At 40.7% G+C, this 18,590-nt stretch overlaps 1 protein-coding gene across 1 annotated transcript in view; it reads right to left on the bottom strand.

Annotated features, from left to right (window-relative positions):
* The window catches only part of OC90 (otoconin 90), a 50,151-nt gene that overhangs the window by 28,051 nt on the left and 3,510 nt on the right, over window positions 1–18,590 (bottom strand). Inside the window, exons 2-7 of the mRNA XM_069081300.1 lie at window positions 17,808–17,873; window positions 15,487–15,546; window positions 13,978–14,152; window positions 8,364–8,476; window positions 7,890–8,018; window positions 1,343–1,399 (exon numbers count right to left, since the gene is read on the bottom strand). Of these exons, the coding sequence (XP_068937401.1) occupies window positions 1,343–1,399; window positions 7,890–8,018; window positions 8,364–8,476; window positions 13,978–14,152; window positions 15,487–15,546; window positions 17,808–17,873 (600 nt within the window). The remainder of the gene's footprint in view (window positions 1–1,342; window positions 1,400–7,889; window positions 8,019–8,363; window positions 8,477–13,977; window positions 14,153–15,486; window positions 15,547–17,807; window positions 17,874–18,590) is intronic.

Below are 18,590 nucleotides of genomic sequence, written 5' to 3'. Positions count from 1 at the left end.
ACCCTCATATAACAAAAGATAAAACTGAGAAGGTTACAGAAGTGAAATATCTTGCCTAATGCAGTCACATAGTTCACATAATGGCACACCCAAACCCTACTTACTCTGGGAAAAGAGGGGAGATTCTTGAAGACTGCAGAGAGTTTGGGCTTTATTTTGCTCATCTTTAAAATCAGAGTTGGGCTAAATTACCTCCATGGTCCTTTCCAGCCCTCATATCCCATTGGCCTATTATTCTACTTCTCAGTTTTTCTTAGGTGCCTCCAAACAAGGCCCTCCTCATTTTCAGGACCATTTCAGTCCTGGTTTAGGACTTAGCTCATCACAAAATGGACCTCTATCATAGGTCCACAGTATCATGGGAGGTCACCACTGGAAAAGCCAACAGCCTTTCTATAATGATAGCTGGATGTTTAGCCTACAGCCTTCTAGTTGTTTCAGAGCCCCAGTTACCCTCAATCTCAATCAATCAATATTAATTGTCTACTATGTGTCAGGCACTGTACTAAGTGATGGAGATATGAAAAGAGGCAAAAGACAGTCCCTGCCCTCAAGGAGCTTACAATCTAATGGGGGGGGGGGAGAAACAGCATGCAATAAAGTAGGCTATATAGAGGATAAATAGAAGATAACCAACAGAAGGAAGACAGTAGAATTAAGGGGCCAAGGGGGTGTTAAGGAAGGCTTCCTTTTAGAAGGTAGGATTTCTTTTCTTTAGACACTTAGAAAAGTTTACCTTCCCAAAGTCTCAGTTTGACATCACCAAAGTTCTCTGCTAGCAATTCCCACTTGTCACCTTCATGACTACTATTAAGGCTATTTGTGTACAAATTACTCCAAACAGAAAACTCAAATGACTCCTTAGCCCAGTGATATGGATGTCTGGAGGGTGTAGATGAGCCTCAGGAAAGGGGAAAAAAGAGAGGGATTAGATGCTAACAGAATAGGAATACTAAAAGCTAAAAAAGCGAAGTTCACATGGTATATATCTCTCTACAGTATATAAGTGACTTATTCATAACTACCCTGCAAAGCATGTAAGACAGAAATTACTACTCCCAAATTACAGATGATGAAACTAAAGCAGAAAGAAGACTGGACTTGGAATCCCAAAGAGATTCACTCAAATACCAGCTCTGCCAATTACTCGGCATGATCTTGGGCAAGTCATGTTACCCTTGGGGCTTTGTCTGTAAGAGAGGGAGATTGGAGTAGGTGAACTGTGAGGTCCCTTGCAGTTCTGAGGTTCTATAATTCTGGGATGCCATGAGTCACAGTAAGTCAATGAGCAATAACATATTAACTTCTGTGGTGTTTCTTTTGTATTTTCCTCACACAATACCTTCTGTTTGTTCAGTGGATGTCCGTGGTGCCAGAGAGGTCTTGTGGGCAAGAAGCTCTGTGGAACGAAAGAGAATACTTTAAAAACAAGCAAACAAATAGACAAAAAAACCCCTCATTATCAAAGATCTTTTAAATACAAAACACCATAATAGCAGCTATCAAGAAAGGCCTATCCCTCTACATTATAGATTCTCCTAGCCTTTTTGAGATTTTCACAGCTAAGCTCTATGTCTCTGAAATAAGATGACAGAGATGAGACAACTGAGACCTCGAGAGAAGGACCTTGCCAAGATAACGGGAAAGGAGGCATGATACAGGCTTGTGTGTTCCTGTGAGCCATGACTGGCCTAGTCCTGCCCCCAGGGTCTGTGCTGTGTATAAACTTTTTTCCTGCTATGCCCTACTCACATCCCACTTGGTGGTGTAGGTAAAACTTCAAACGCTTTTTGAAACTTACAGTAGACTAATAGGAACAGGTTTGAATCCTGGTGCTACTGGTGACTCAGTGAAGGTATTCAAGCAAGTCCTTTGCCTTCTCTGGTTCTTAATTTCCTCATCCTTCCAAGAGAAAGTTGGTCTAGATGATCTCTAAGGTTCCAGTCCCTTTCATGTCCCAAATCCCTTGATCCTATGAAGTTGGAGTATAGTGGGAAATGGAACCACCTTCCTCCCCAACTCCCCTTGACCCCTGGTGATGCCCTTGGCCTTGGCTTTAGTAAGAGCACAATCAATTCCCCATCTAAATGAGGAAAGTGTGCCAAAAAGGAACATGGACTCTGACTAGAATTTCCACATGCAGGTGTTTAGATATTGCTTTTCCCCACACTCTATGACTCCCAGAGGACCCCACCTATCATTTTCCCTCCTGCTCATAGGAAATACCTTGGACAGTCAAGGATGAGCCCAAGTATCATTGCTGGGCTCCCCACTCCCCACCGCAATCATCCTTATCTTCATTACCATCTTGAATAAGATGAATTTATTAAGTGCTTAATATGTAGTAAGTACACTGGGGATAAAAATATACAAAAGTTACAGAATCTCTGTCCTCCACAAAATTACATCCTTATTGAAAGAAGAAAGAAATAAAGGAGTGATGGCCAGAATCTAAAATTATATAAGCTCCATTCTTTACAAAGTGATTTACATACATTATCTCATTTGAAGTAGATTGGCTTGCTCAAAATCACATAATCAGTCATTGATACCAACTTCTGATACATAGTGGTACCCCAGGGTCTCTCATTTATCAGTCACAATGCTTTCCCATCATTCATTCGTTGCCTCAAAATGTAGAAATTATAGAAATAATAGTATTTTAGCATTGGAGAACAATTTAGGGATCATTCAATCCAACCTGTAATCCTACAACTCTTATTCGATATTTATTATGCACCTACTATGTACCAGACACTATGTAAGCACTGGGAACAGAAAGAGGCAAAAGATATTCCCTACCCTCAAGGAGTTTACAATCTAATGGGGAACCTGATGCTCTGTGAGGTTTTAAGTGATTTGGTTAAGGTTGCACTGCTAGCTATTAGCAGAGCCAGGACCTCCTGACTGCCAGTTCATGCTCTCTCCACTCTTAGCCATGCTGATCGTCCCTTGACCAAGTCTGTGATAGCCAGGACCAGAGAAGTCATGATACTTTTTAGAAGATACCCAGCAAGGACTAGATAATGGAACCCTGGAGCTCATTATTTGATCTTTTTGAATCACAGAATTTTTGAGTTAGAAGGGACCTCAATTCCTACCACACCAAGAGTCCCCTCTATAACTTCTCTTTGAAGTAGTAGGGAAGTCACCATCCAACTTGCCCTGAAGCTCCCAGGCAGCTTCCAGAAAGGAAGGGAGTTAAATGTAGTCCCATGCCCCTGGATCACTGTGCCCTGAACCAGGGGGCTGGATGGGGTGGGTCCACTGAGGCCCCAGCTAGTGATGTACTTCTGCACTCAGTCACAGGGAGACAAGCCCAGCATTACCTTGGTGAGGAGTGATTGGGAACAGATGTTTTTCACAGTTTTCTGCTTGGTCTGTGTGCATTCTCTGAGCACTGCTGAGCCTTCTACCTCAATAACATCGTGAGGCAGCCCACAGACCAGCTTAATTATCCAAGGGAGGCAGCAGTGAGGGCAGGAGAAAAAGGGTACTTAATGGTCTACATCCTAACAAATGCAAATTCACATCTGTTAAGTACAGCATGGGGACCTGTTTTGCACTTGGATGTTTGAATTAGTCTCATTATGGAAGGTAATTAATGTTTCCTGTTGTTGGGAGCAGAGGAATAGCTGAGTTTGGGAATTTTAGCACATCTGCTGTCAGAGATACTTCCAACTTAACCCAACAATGTCCACTGGAAGATGCTTTTATCTAGGAGGAGGCTTCTTATAGTGCATAGAATGCTGAATGTGGAGCCAGAGGAGCTGGGTTCAAATCTTAGCCCTGCCATTAATAACCTATGTGGATTTGGAAAAGTCATTTAACTTTGCTGGGTCCCATTTGTAAAGCAGTTGGTCAGCTGGGTGGTACAGTGGATAGAGTGCCAGCCCTGGAGTCAAGAGGGCCTGGGTTCAGATCTTGGCCCTGCCGTTGATAACCTAGGTGGATTTGGGCAAGTCATTTAACTGTTCCGGATCTCCCACTGCACTGGATGGTCTTCAATATCCTTTCTAGTTCTAATCTGTGGTCCTATGAATCTTGGCTCTTATCTAAGCAGTATGGTAATAGAAAAGTCACTCAAACACTCTGAACTTATTTCCTTATCTATAAAGTAGGCTTAATAATACTTGAATATTATTAAATGAATCAGACAGTCAGATGATACAGAGAATAGAGCACAAGGCCTGGAGTCAGGAAGAACTAAGTTCTAATCCAGCCTCAGATACTTACTAGGTTTTTTTACCCTAAGCAAGTCACTTCCCCCTTTTTGACTCAGTTTCCTTATCTGTAAAATGAGATGGAGAAGGAAATGGCAAACCATTCCAGTATCTCTGCTAAGAAAACCCCAAATGAGGTCACGAAGGGTAGGACTTAACTGAAATGACTGAACAACAGCAACAACAACATTATAAAATGAATTAAGTGAATGGTTTGTTTTTCCCTATTCATTTGGCTCAAATGGTTTCTCAGACTAAGCCAGTAGGTGGGGACAATTTGCAAGCCTCTTGATAATCATGGTTTATATCTGTGATTTCCCATATTCTCACATTTTCTTATTTCATCCGCAGTCCCTACTGGGAGTAAAGTAAATGAAACGAGCATTTTTATTTCTTATTTATTGGCCACAAATGGCTCCTCAAGCTGGACCAGTAAGTGAGGGGCTATTTGCAAGCATCGTGACAAAAATGGATTATATTTAAATGACATTTTCTGATGAAACAGCCATGGAAGTAGGTTGTTGTTAGAAGCCTTTTGGCTTCCTTCAATTCTCAACTAAAATCTTACTTTTAGAAGCCTCTCCTGGTCCCCCTTAGTGTTAATGCCTTCCCTTATAGGCCATCTCCAATCAATCTTGTTTATATCTTATTTGGGCAAAGTTGTTTGCATGTCACCTCCCTCATTAGATTGTTTGTTTCTTGAGTGCAAGGACTATTTTTACATTTCTTTGTATCCCTAATGCTTAGCATAATACAGGCACTTAGTTAGCTCTTAATAAATGCTTGCTGACTTGACCAGATAGGGCAGGTCTAGCCATCACCATTTTTCTAATAATTAAATTGAGGTTCAGAGACTCATTCAAAATCTCACAATGAGCAAGTACCTCATGGGATTGCTGTCAGGAAAGTACTCTGTAAAACCTTTAAAGCTTAAGAGAATAGCATCTGTACCTGACCATTTACAACTCCCCCTTTTAATGCCTCAGTATATGAATGAAACATGGTATAATGAGAAAGACTTACGATCAGTTGGGAGGGTCATGATCTCTTCCTTGCTGTTTGTATCTGAAAAGTTAACATGTTGGGAGAGAACATTAGAGAGATAAACTTCCAATCTCTCAAGCTCAGATTTAGGACCAAGATATAAAGTCACTTGAGGGACAAATCATCAAACTATAGAATTGGGAGACAAGACAAGCTTTGAGAGAAAGAAGATGAAAAGACCTTAAGAATTTGGTTCAGTTCATATTGAAACACCTTTGATTTAAGGCATTCACATCTCCAAAAGAATTCTATCAAAAGGGAAGGATGTGACTCCTGGCAGGGGCACGTGGGATGGTGGCAACACAGAAGCTGGGTGGGAATAGCTCACATTGCCCTAGTACTTGAAAGTTCACAAAACTCTTTTCTGACAAAAGTCCTGAGAAAAGGATAGTGTGAGAATCAGCATTTCCATGTTATAAAGGAGATTCACAGAGGTAAGTAAGGGTCCAGAGACAGGAAGACCTGAGTTCAAATCCATCCTCAGACACTGACTAGTTGTGTGACTGTGGGCAAGTCACTTAACCCTGCTTACCTGGGTTTCCTCATTTATAAAATGAACTGGAGAAGGAAATGGCCAACCACTCCAGCCAGTATATTTACCAAGAAAATCCCAAATGGGGTCATGGGTAGTTGGACACAACACAATGACTGGACAACAACAACACAACAACGCAGAGGTGATTTGCTTGTGGTCATAGAACCACTAAGTAAACTGGGATTCAGACCTCCTGCTATACTAGTGCTGCCCAGTCTAAATTTTCTGGAAAAGTCACCCAAATGCAGTAGCCCAGCTGGAGAGCAAGAAATTTTTTTTTGAGAACAGAGTATAGTATGTGGACAAAATGATTGTAACTAATCCACTTATTAAAAGAATTACTGAGACTGTAGGTTCAAAAACACAACTTAGCTCTTCCATAGTCCCCATTGGGAGTAAAATAAGCGAAATGAATGTTCTTATTTCCTATTCATTGGCCACAAATGTCTCCTCACCCTGGGCCAGCAGGTGAGGAGCTATGTGCAAGACATGTCATGATAATAATGGCTTATATTTAAATGGTGTTTTCTGATTCCCCACAATGACACATTTTCTTATTTCATTCTCAAAACCCCCGTGGAGGTAGATAGGACAAGTAAAGTGAGGTCTGGAGAAGTTAACAGTCACCCATCGACTTTGTAGAGGAGACAGAACTAGAACCCAGGTCTCAACTCTCATTCCAGTATTCTTTTATATTAATCACTAGCTGCTGGTACGAGCTGCTGATAACCACGTACTCTTCATATAAGATATCTTTGGACTTTCTATATTTTCACTGGCTGTTCTGCATGCCTGGAATGTTCTCCCTCCTTGTTTCTTCCTCCTCACTTCCTTTAAAAGTCAGTTAAAATCCCACCTTCTATGAGAAGCCTTTTCTTGTTCCCTTTAATGCTAGTGCCCTCTGAGGTTACCTCCAAGTTGTCCTGTCTATAGTTTGTTTGTGGGTAATTGTTTGCATGGCGTTTTCTCCATTAGACTGTGAGCTCCTTGAGGGCAGGGAGATGTTTTTGCCATTCTTTGTATCTGCAGTGTTTACTACAGTGCCTCACATATAATAAGCTCTTAAATGCTTGTTGAACCTGGCTTGGTGGCTCACACCTATACTCCTTGCTATTTGGGAAGCTGAGTCTGGTGCACTTGAGCTTAGGAGATCTAAGTTTCTGTAGGGCTAATGCTTATTAGGGGTATATACCAAATCCAGCACCAATACAGTGAGCCCCTGGGAGGGGAGGAAGAAACATGGGTTACCTAAGGAAGGTGAACTAGCTCAGGCTGGAAACAGAGCAAATCAAAGTTTCCAGGCTCATCAGCTGAATGATTAGGCCATGGAGTTGATGCTGCTAAGCCTGGGCAAGATTCTTTGAGAAAAAAAAAAGAATAGAATACAATAGAAAAATACAAATAAAAACATAAAATTCATACTTGTTGACCTGACTAGTGTTCTCAATAGATACCCAGGCCATTCATGCTCTCTTCCATTTTGGCTCAGCTCCTGACTTTTCCTCCTATCCCCAAACATTACTTTCCCCACTTTCCTCCCTTTTCAGTTCCTTTTCATGCGTTATCTTCCCCCATTAGAATGTAAGGTCCTTGAAGGTAAGGACTGTATTTTTTTCTTTTATTTGTATTCCAGTTGTTAGGAGTACATGGCATATGGTAAGTGTTTAATAAAAATTCTATCTATCCATCAATCTACCTATGTAAATATGTATGTATGTATATATCTGTCTATGTATCTATGTGTCTGTCTGTCCTTCTACCTATCTATATAAAAGAAAATGATCTCTACCTCTTCATATTTCTCACCATACTTTGCATAGATCTATTTATTTTCCACTTGTCTCACCTTATCTTCTATCACAGTTATTTGTGTTCTTGTCCCCATTAGAGTTTAAGCTTCTTGGAGGTGAGGACCAAGGTCTCCCCCAGGACCAAGCACAGGGCTTACAAAGTAGCAGGCCCTTCACGAATCGTTGTCATTGAATTGTACTGAACAAAGGATAACCAACAAGAAAGAGAAGTTAAAGCTAGTGATTGACAGCAAGTATTGCTGAGGAAACTAAGAAACCCATTCTGGTTTTTCTTACCTGTGGCCGTGGTCATGCAGAAGGCAATATCAAGGCCATTAAGGGAGGAGTTGATGTATGAATGAAGAAAACACTCAATGGCAGTTTTATCACAATTACATAGAAGATGCTCACAAGGATCCTTGGAATCTGGAGAGATGGACCAACAAATGAAGAGGACTGAGAAAACTCCCCAACTCACTTTCCTTCACTTTAGATGACCTCTTTGATCCCACCCAGCTCTATATCCTTTGAGTTCTATGAGGGAAGAGTGGGTGTTGTAAGCAGGATGCCAAATTGGTGCCCACCAATCCAGCTGGTCCTAGCTCCAGAAAGGGGGATAGAATAGGAGAGGAAATCCTCTGGGTCAAATTCTGTGTTCCACTGGACAGTGGGTATCCTGGGAAGGAAGGGAACTTCTTTCTTCCCCAAACACACCAGTTACACTAGAATCACCATGCATCTATCAGACTTAGTGAAATGAATTTCACTTACCACAAGTAATATTTTGGTTGTCACAAGTGACATCGGTGGAAAGTTTGATGAGGTCTCGGGCACACTCCAATTCAGCAGCATCTTCATAACATTTTCGGTGCTGGAAACAACAACTGGACACATGGTTGGGGAGAAAATTAAAACTTGGGGAGTTAGAGGAAAGAATTCCTTGTTTATTTGTCACTAGAATAAAGAAGCAGTTTGTTAGAGTGGACTAACTCAAAGGACTCGAATTTGAATCCCACTTTGGGCACTTAACTCCCTGTATGACCTGCTTAACCTTATGGACCTGCTTCCTCCTCTGTAAAACGAGGGGGTTGGACTAGATTACATCTAAGGGAACTTCCAGCTCTGGATCAATAATAGTATGTTTTTCCCCAGCAGAACAATCACATATAGCTACCTCCCTCTAGGCAAATTATATTTAGAATCAGTTTGAAGGAAAAGCATAGAGTGTCAGAATAGAGTGTTATAGTTAGAATACAGAAGGGACCTTGGAGTATAGAACATAGAATGCTGCAACTGGAAGGAGTCTTAGAGATCATTGAGGCTAATCCCTTTAATTAACAGATGAAGAAACTGAGGCCCAGACAAGTGAAATGATTTTGTCCAAGGTTACACAGGAAGCTTGCAGTTGTGCCAGGATTTGAACCTTGATGACTTGCTGAGGTAAGCAAAATCTGGATGACCCCTAGTGAAAGAACACATTCTCTCCAGGGACAGTGCATTTGACCTTTGGCTAGCTCTAATTATTAGAATATTTGTCCTTACACTGATCCTCAATTCCATCCTTGTCCCCTTAGTTTTACCCTAACAGGTCAAAGCTAACATCTCTTCTATAAGACAATCTTTAAAACATCCAAAGATAACTATTTTGTTCTACCTAAGCCTTCTCTTCTCCAGGTTTTACATTCCCAGTTCTTTCAATTAATTTTTATACAGGATGATTAAATACCTCATGAGTACAGATCATATCTTGTCATGTCCCTAGAACATTCCACTAGGGACTTTTGCTTAGGTTGATATCAACCCAATAATCAAAAGTATTTGGGTCCAGTTGTAACTAAGTACAAATGTATGTGTGTGTCCTTATATTTCATATGTATATGTGTATTGTATAAATATGTGTGTGTATTATATTCCTTGTGTGTCTTATAGTCCTATATAACCTGACTGGGTTATCTGATTTTCATCTCTCCATTTTTGCCATAAGGATTTGATAATAACTGATATTTACATAGCATTTTAAGACTGACAAGGTGCTTTATATCCTGGACCTTATTTAATCTTCACCAAAGTCCTGCGAACTAGGCTCCATAGGTATTTTGTCCCTACTTTACAAGTCCAGAGAGTGATTTAGGATCATCAGCTCATAGATATAGAGGTGGAAAGTAACCTAGAGGTCTTTCCATCTAATCCAAACACTAAATTTAGTAGAAAAGGAAATAGAGGTCTATAAGTGAAGTGAGCTGCTGAGGTCACAGTGGTGGAGCTAACATTCCAACTTCAAGTCCATCATCTTGATGATGAAACAGTGTTGGCTCTGCCAAGTGTCCCTCTAATCTAGGAACTGTCCAAAAAAGGATATTCATTAGCTCAGTGGTGCTGTGTTAGTAAGAGCTCAATACATGTTTGTTGATTGATGGCCTGGGCAATCAAAACTTCATATCCACCCAGGGCAAAAGCTGCCTTCAATCAGGAAACCTGTGACATTTGAGATAGAAAAATAATGGGTCTCTGAATAAATCTACTAAGATTTATTCAGGTTTGGTATGCAAATATCCAAGTAAACTACCTCTCCTCCAGTGTTCCCTCTGGGTCCCTGGTACCCTCTCAGATGGTGTGAAGAAAATGAAATTGGGTGTTCATCCATCCATCAATTTTCAACATGGATGATTTAGTAATTCTGATCTGGCCATGACTTTGATGGATTGCTACTTTGCTTCTTAGTCTCTGATGCTTATACAATTGTGAGCCTCCCACCCCTATCCTTGCAGTAGGACAAAGTAGTGGGGAACAGGAAAGGATCTCCTCCTACTAACTCACTGAGATGAATCTATCTCTCATTTCAAAATGTAAATATGTATATTCAACCTTCTTGCTGAGAGTTTGTGAGGCAGAGACAAACTTTTGCCTGGAGGTCTTTAAAAACATTCAAAGGCCATTGGGAGGTTCAAAAGCAGAAAAAAGTTTGTTTTCTGGTTAATTTGGTTTAAAAAAAATAATACCAAAGTCACTAATCCCTCCTAACACATGGAGGCTTCACTTTTAATAACCTGACACACTAAAGTGAGTGGAGAGGCTCGGGTACCTCTACTGACCCATGTCAAGGAATTACCAGGATTATATCAAACTTGTATCATGTTTGCTCCATTCATAGGTCTTTGCTAGATGTTGAGGAATATAAAGACAAATGAGGCAGTTTACCCTGTGGTAATTATTTAGACCTTTACTTTACACCAGTCAGTGTGATTCAGTTTAGTGTGATTCTATAGAGGTAGCAATTATTAGTACATTTAGTCAACCTAGTCAACTAATATTAATACAGAAATCACACATATTAATACATATTTTACATATATATCACATTTAGGGATAGTTAGATAATATAGATTCTTTCTTATAATAGGCCCCAAACTTTAAACTACAAGGTAACTCTAAACTATGAGCTATAAGTTCACTAGCTTGTTATAAAGTTCACTTGGTTAATCACAAGAATGTTGATTAGAGGACCTCCACCCTTTTGGCTTGATGAGTGCATGACCAAAGTCAACGTGGGACTCCAGACTTTTGCCCTCCTTTACTTAATCACTGTGACTAAGCCCAGTGTGGGTGGGAGTCCTAATGAGATGTGGAAATTTCCCAAAATATTTTTGTACCTCTGGACCATTCTCTCTTGCCCAACATGAAGAAGTATCCATCTAATGACCACTTCGTCAGTGGAGATGACTCTTGAGTTTTTCCATCTTGTAGCCACCTATGCTGATGAAAGGTCAAGAGCAAGGTCTATCAACCAATGAGACTCTATATTTTACTTTGCCTCTTCTGTGCATCTGGGTACTATTATAGTCCCTATTTCCCAGATGAAGAAATTGAGGCAAAGAGTCATATAGCCAGTTAAATGTCTGCGGCTGGATTTGCATCGAAGTCTTCCTAGTTGCTGTTGCCAAAAAAAGTCATCACTGTAGCCAGTCTGATGATGGATATCTCTAAACTTGGCTAACTGAGGCCTTGGTCCCTCACTGGATCTCTACTTGAAGCTATTCCAGGTTGGTGGATCCTGTCTAAATGTCACCTTTGGAAATACAGGGGCATCTTCACACCACAATATGTGTGCCCTTATATTCCACATATACATGCACACACACAAATAAAGGCACACATATATATGTATATATATTCATATATACACATGTATGTATGTGTTTATACACATATGCACACACTTCTATATATCCTTATGCATAATATACACATACATGTGAGGGGGGAATAATCACCCCATCCCCACACCCACACCTCCTATATGTGTGTAAATACATATATAGCCATATATGTATACACACATATATACACAAGGACATATGTAGGAATATATATACATATATATATATAGAGAGAGAGATACAGATATATACTTGGACTATAAGGACACACATATACAAGGACAATATAGTAATATAATATATGTATCTTTATATTATCTTTATAAATACATAATCCTATATATGTACTTGTCTTTGTATATTTCCTTATATTCCATATATGTGTGTGTATTATGTATGTATGTATATATGTGTGTATCTCATATTCCTTGTGTGGATCCCTATATATCTGTAAAATATCTGGGTGGATGTGTGTACACATACATATACACATGCACACAAAGAATGCAAGGATACATGCATATAAAGGACATATACAGGTAATATGAGAATACACATATATAGATACAGATATAAGCATGTATTTTTTTTTTTTTTAAGCAATCAGGGTTAAGTAACTTGCTCAAGGTTATATGGCCAGTTACCGTGTTTCCCCGATAATAAGACACTGTCTTATTAATTTTTTGGACAGAAAAACACCAGAGGGCTTATTTTCAGGGGAGGGCTTATTTTAATGAACATTAACAGCAATTTTAATAAACAGGTAAATGTGAACAAAAAAATGTACCTTTATTCAATAAGCAAATCACTGGGGAAGAACAGGATGACACACTCACTGCTGCAGCTCTGATTGGATGCAGCTGGGAGCGCAGCGTGCGTTTCACCCGGCGGCCCGGCGGGGGGGAAGGGAACGGTGCATACAGAGGGTACCGTAATGTAGCGTGTAGCACAGGGGATCACCTTCACTACAGTAGCAATCTCAATAGGGCTTATTTTAGGGGGAGGGCTTATTTTAGACGAATCTTACACAGTAAGGGGAGGGCTTATTTTCGGGATAGGTCTTATTATCGGGGAAACATGGTATTTCTGGGTATGGTGCTAAGTATCAGAGCCTGGATTTGATCCCCAGGTCATCCCGACACTGGAGCTGGTGCTCTTACTTGCTGAACCGCCTGGCCGCCCTTAAGCAATTGGGGTTAAGTAACTTGCTCAAGGTTACATGGCCAGGTGTTTCTGGGTGGATGCTAAGTGACTGAGCCCGGATTTGATCACCAGGTCATCCCGACACTGGAGCCAGTGCTCTTACTCGCTGTGCTACCTGGCCCCCCCATAAGCATGTATTCTTATATCCTTTGTCATTCACATAAATATAAACTTAATTAGACTTGTTCAAAAATAGAATATATACAGGGTTTCCAAAATGTCTCGGTACAGTTTTAATCTATTCAAACTTAAAATTGCACTAAGATTTTTGGGATACTATATAGCTCTCTAACTCTAGCTCTAGCTCATTCTATTCATACATATATGTGAATGAAACAGCATGATGAGATATGTACATACATATCTAATTCTATTTCACGTGTGTGTATATTTATTTATATAGAGACACATCCATTTTTTGTTTAGTCATTTCAGTCACATCCAACTTTTCATGACCCTATTTGCAGTGTTCTTGGCAAAGATACTGGAGTGGTTTATCATTTCTCTCTCTTGTTCACTTTACAGATGAGGAAACTGAGGCAAACAGGGTTAAGTGCCTTGTCCAGTGCCACACAGCTGGTAAGAGTTTGAGGCCAGATTTGAACTCAGGGAGATGAGTCTTCCTGACTCCAGGCACAGCACTCTATCCACTGCACTCTATCCAGCTGACATTATCTATCTATCTATCTATCTATCCATCTATCTATCTATCTATCTATCTATCTATCTATCTATCTATCTATCTATCTGTCTGTCTGTCTGTCTGTCTGTCTATTGGTATATACCTATGTGAATGCATTTCTCTCTCTCTCCCTCTCTCCACCTTATACTTCATGTATCAATTTACTCACAGATCCACAAAGAACTTAATAGTTAGAACTTTCCCAGAGTGGAATAACATGCCTTGAGAAGTCAATGGACCCCTAAGCTCCTCTAGCTCCTGACCGACTGATGTAGCTGTTCATAATTCCTGTCACTTCTGGCAGCCAACAACCCACCCCAAGTCTGCGATTCTAGGAACTCACCTGTCAGTCTCATCCATGGGTTCTCCCTCCATCTCAAAGCGGCAGGAGCAGCCATAGTCTTCAAAGTCCTTGGGGCAGAGGCCAGCCACACACCTCAACTTGTTCACAAAATGGAACAAGGCTGGGAAGTTGGTGAAAATGGCCTGCAGCCAAGTAAAGTGGGAGCCCAAGCAGTCTGCAAAGAGGGTAGGGGGAAAATGAAGAAGTTCTTTGGGAGTAAGGATATGGAAACTGAGGGCTTCATCTAAATGCCACAAGCAGTTTTCGTCCAGGCCACTCATTACCTTGATACTGTTATGATACTCTAGATAAACAAGCATTTATAGATTACTTGATATGTGCCCAGAACTGTGTTAAAATACAGTGAGAGATACAGAAGGGTTTTGTAGAGACTAAGGCAAAGAGCCTTGGAGTGGGAATGAGAAGACCTGAATTGTAGTCTCAGTTTTACCTTTTAGTACTTTTATTACGTCAAGAAAGGTTACTTACTGATCCTTAGTTTCCTCATCTGTAAAATGAATATAATTCTAGGGGTTACATAATCTATAAAACAGGGGTAGCCAGTCTGAGAAGCTTATTATTTGGGCCACATGAAAATATGTAGATAAAATTCTTTACAATCATAAAGTGCTATTTAAATGTTAACTACTGCTCAGTGTCACAGTGGATAGAATGCCAAGCCTTCCTTAGCTCAAATATGGCCTCAGACACTAGCTGTATAACCCAGGGTAAATTACTAACCCTGTTTGCTCAGTTTCCTCATCTGTAAAATGAGCTGGAGAAGGAAATGGCCAACCACTCCAGTATCTTGGCCAAGAAAACCCCAAATGGGGTCACTACTGAGCAGCAGCAATGTTTCTATTACAGAGACAACAGGGAAGTAGACCATAATTAGGATCCTGAAGTTGCAGCTATGGAGCTGAGCAGACTTGGGTAAATTACTTTTCCTCTCTAACCCTCTGTAAGAGGGCCCTCTACAAAAGGATGATGCATTTTTCTTTATGCTCTGATGCTCTACTCTGGAAGTAGCAGTTCTTGTATAATTCTAATGTAGCCATCACAAATTTAGATATGTGTCTTATCTTCTCTGTTGGGTTCTAAGTCCCAAAAGCAATGATTCTACTCATCAACTGCCTGACAGCTCCACTACTACGTCGTTGATGAAAACCTGAGGAGAAAGTGCAATGCAGAGGAAAAGATGCTGAATCTGGTGTCACAGAGGACTTGGGTATTCCCAGCTATTCCACTTAGTCTGTGTACCTTGATACAATCACTCAACATCTCTTGGATTTAGTTTCCTCATTTGTAAAATGTGTGTGTGTGTGTGTGTGTGTGTGTGTGATTAGAAAACCCATGAGGTACATTCTAGCTCTAAAGCAGTGATTCTATGATCTTATCTTTATAGGCCATCCTTTGTAAGTGGTTTTTGAATGAAAGGAACTCCCAGCATTCCCAACAGTGATAATATCTCCCTCAGTATTATCCTTATAAGCTAGGGATTTAACTTACCAAAAAATAATGTGACACTTTCCACATCTTTAAATGCCCCATTGAAGAATGTGATGTTATCTAAGAGAGGAAAGATTTTTTTAAAATGTGTTATCGTGAAAGGGATAATAAGTTTATATAAAGATCGAGTTACATGATAAGACTATCATTTTGCTGGAACCTCAAGAAGGCTTAGGATGGGGCATTATAATTGTCCTCTGTTCCCACCCTCAGGAAGGTAAGACAATTGATCTGAGAGACAGTTTTGGTGGGGAGCTGTTGTCAATAACCATGCAACTAAATAAATCCTATTTTCTTATCTGGGAAATAGAAAAAGAAGGTTGACTTAGAGCCACAGAAATGATATCAAGTCATTGAAGGGGCCAGTCACACGATATTGTTGTTTGTTCTTTGTTTGCAAAGAGAAGCAATGACTTTTGCTTGAATTGGATTTAAGTGAGGCAGAGTTGTGCAAAGTTATCAACCTCACTCTCTCTTCCAGTCATCAAAGTTCAGGGGCAAGACAAAAAATCAAGATGACTGGTGATGGCCTGGAATTCAGTGGATGACCTTGGCATCTTCGATGTCTGACCAAGTTCTAAGCACTCTGCAGAGCCACCTTCATGGCCATTGGAACAAATTGTTCTCATCTGCCCACTTCACTGGGGCAAGTTTTCACATGCTTGGGGTAGGCATACCCATAACTCACCAAATCCCCACTCCGGCTTAGCCCATCTGTTGAGATGGTTTATGAGGGTGTAGCCATTGTACACGCTACAGCTTCTTGGAGCCACAGGTGAGAGCTGGGTGGCAGGTGGACACCAAAGGTGGAAGAGAAACCCTGGAAAGGGCTCAGCAAGCCCTCATGCAAGAGGTGCTAGTCCTCCCTGAACACCTCACATCCCCCTGTCATACACTATTGTCACTAAGGAATGACATTACTGTGTGCCATATCCTGTGCTTCCTGTGTGATAGTCCTTGACTCTTAAGCTGGGCAGTGTTAATGGGGGATCATGAAATTATATCCTTCTCAATTTAGTAGAACAATGGGGGATGCTGCCTTGAAGGAATATGGTCCCAGAGTGACTGGTTTAAGTTGAGGGAGATATTTGGGAGGAGGGCTGGTGTGGTAGGAAATTATTCCAGTGACCTGGCAAGTTCACTGAGGCTAATACTTTTGAGAGAGGTCAATATTACCTCCACAGGAGTACTACTTGGGCTGTAAATAGCTGCTTTGATTGGAGTTCAGGTTAATATACTTTTCCTAATTATGGCTCACAGAGGAAAGACTACAGACTCTCCAGAATAACATATGGAGGGGTGGCAAGGTGGTGCAGTGAGTAGAACAACCACCCTGGAGTCAGAAGGACCTGAGTCCAAACCCGACCTCAGACACTTGACACACCTACTATCTGTGTGACCTTGGGTAAGTCACTTAACTCCAATTGCCTTGCCTCCCCCCCAAAAAAAGGGGGGGAGGGAGCACAATCTATAAATCAGATAGAACTGCAAAGGGGGAGTCTTTAGAATATGGAACAGATAGAATTTCAAGTCCCATGGGAGCTAGGGATTGTTGTTGACCAGTAGACTGAAGGTTTTGTTCTGGTTATATATTTTCTGGCATTTTCACAGCAACAAAAACACCCAGCCCCCAAATTTTGGAGCTTCTCAGACATTTCAGGAAGTTTCATCTTTCCTGAGAAAGCTGAATCAGCTATCATTATGGGAATCATCTCCATGGTGAGCAAGGAGACAAAGGAGTTCAGGTATTCATCAGAACCAGAACCAGCACCAAGACTATCATGTATCTTTGTCCTGTAAGATATATCCTTAAAAGCTAGATAAACCTTTTATACTCTCTGTGTCAAATCAGTCATTTATAATCCTGATAACTTTGACTTTAAATGGCTCCTTCAGTCTCCTATAATAATTGGCTTAGCAGACAAGATAGTGATAATTACTTTCGTGTTCCAACGAGGAAAAAGAAAGGTCATTAGACATCCTCAGTCCCACCAACACATACCTTCAGGGATAGTCAGACACTGGACTTTGGAATCCTGTGACACCCAAGCTGTGGGCAGCTTTATAGAAGTTCTAGCCATGGAATAAGTTGGGAGAGTATTCTCACCAAATCTGAGGGAGGAATATGGAGGAAAAGCACAACCATGCTACAGTCCTAGAGGCAGGATTTGCAAGAGAAAGAAAAACCTCTACATCTTTACCATCAAGGAAACAAACTTCTTTACCTGTCTCATAGGAAGATGCATTTTTCCCCCTTCTGTCAAAATCTCCCCCTTTCATCCTCAGCTAAACTTAGTAGGAAAAATTCAAAAGATTCTCACTTATATTTCTTGGAAGTCCTTGAGTCATTTCTGATGGATGGTCAGGTGTGTCCCCATTTTGTCCACCTATTTATGATAAAGAGATCAGAAGGAAAGGTTTTTAAATGTTAATGAAAATCTGGGGCAGCTAGGCAGTGTCAGGAGTCAGGAGTCAGGAGGACCCGGGATCGGTTCCAGCCTCAGATACTTAACACCCACACAAAAAAACCGGCCGTGTAACCTTGGGCAAGTTACTTAACCTCAATTGCTTTAAAAAAAATGTTAATGAAAATCTCCCTACTTTGTAAGGATGGTTAAGGGAAGTAAGGGGTAAGAGAATGAATGGAGTGGAAACACATCTTTTTGTATATCATGGATGGACATGCTGTACTAATGTCAGGATCTCAAGCAGTGGCCACATAAACCATCTGGTCCTACTGACCTGCCTCCTTAGAGCCTGGAGATATTCAGTTTGAGGTCTCTGAATATTCATTTTGAAATGACAATAGACAGTGATGTGGGACTGTAGATCAGGACAGAGTTTGGGATATGAAGTGTGAAAGTTATCTGCAGAGAGATGCTATTTAAACTCATGGGAGCTGACACATCCACTGAGAGTAGAGAGAAGACTCAGGACAGAGTTTTGGGATACACCCAAATCTAAGATTGCATGTGATCTGGATGATAGTTCAGTAAAGAAGTGATAGGCTTGTAGGATGAAAGCCAGGAGAGAATAGTGTCATGAAAACCCCTTGAGGAGAGCGGAGGTCAACAGTGTTGTATGTGGAGAGTTGGTAGGCAAGA

Source organism: Petaurus breviceps, unplaced genomic scaffold, assembly GCF_028583685.1.
Source record: "Petaurus breviceps papuanus isolate PSGF00001 unplaced genomic scaffold, PetGlider_PUasm1.0 98, whole genome shotgun sequence".
In the NCBI taxonomy this organism is placed as follows: Eukaryota; Metazoa; Chordata; class Mammalia; order Diprotodontia; family Petauridae; genus Petaurus; species Petaurus breviceps.
Note: the sequence above shows the minus strand (reverse complement) of the source record. Positions and strands in the feature narration are given on the sequence as shown.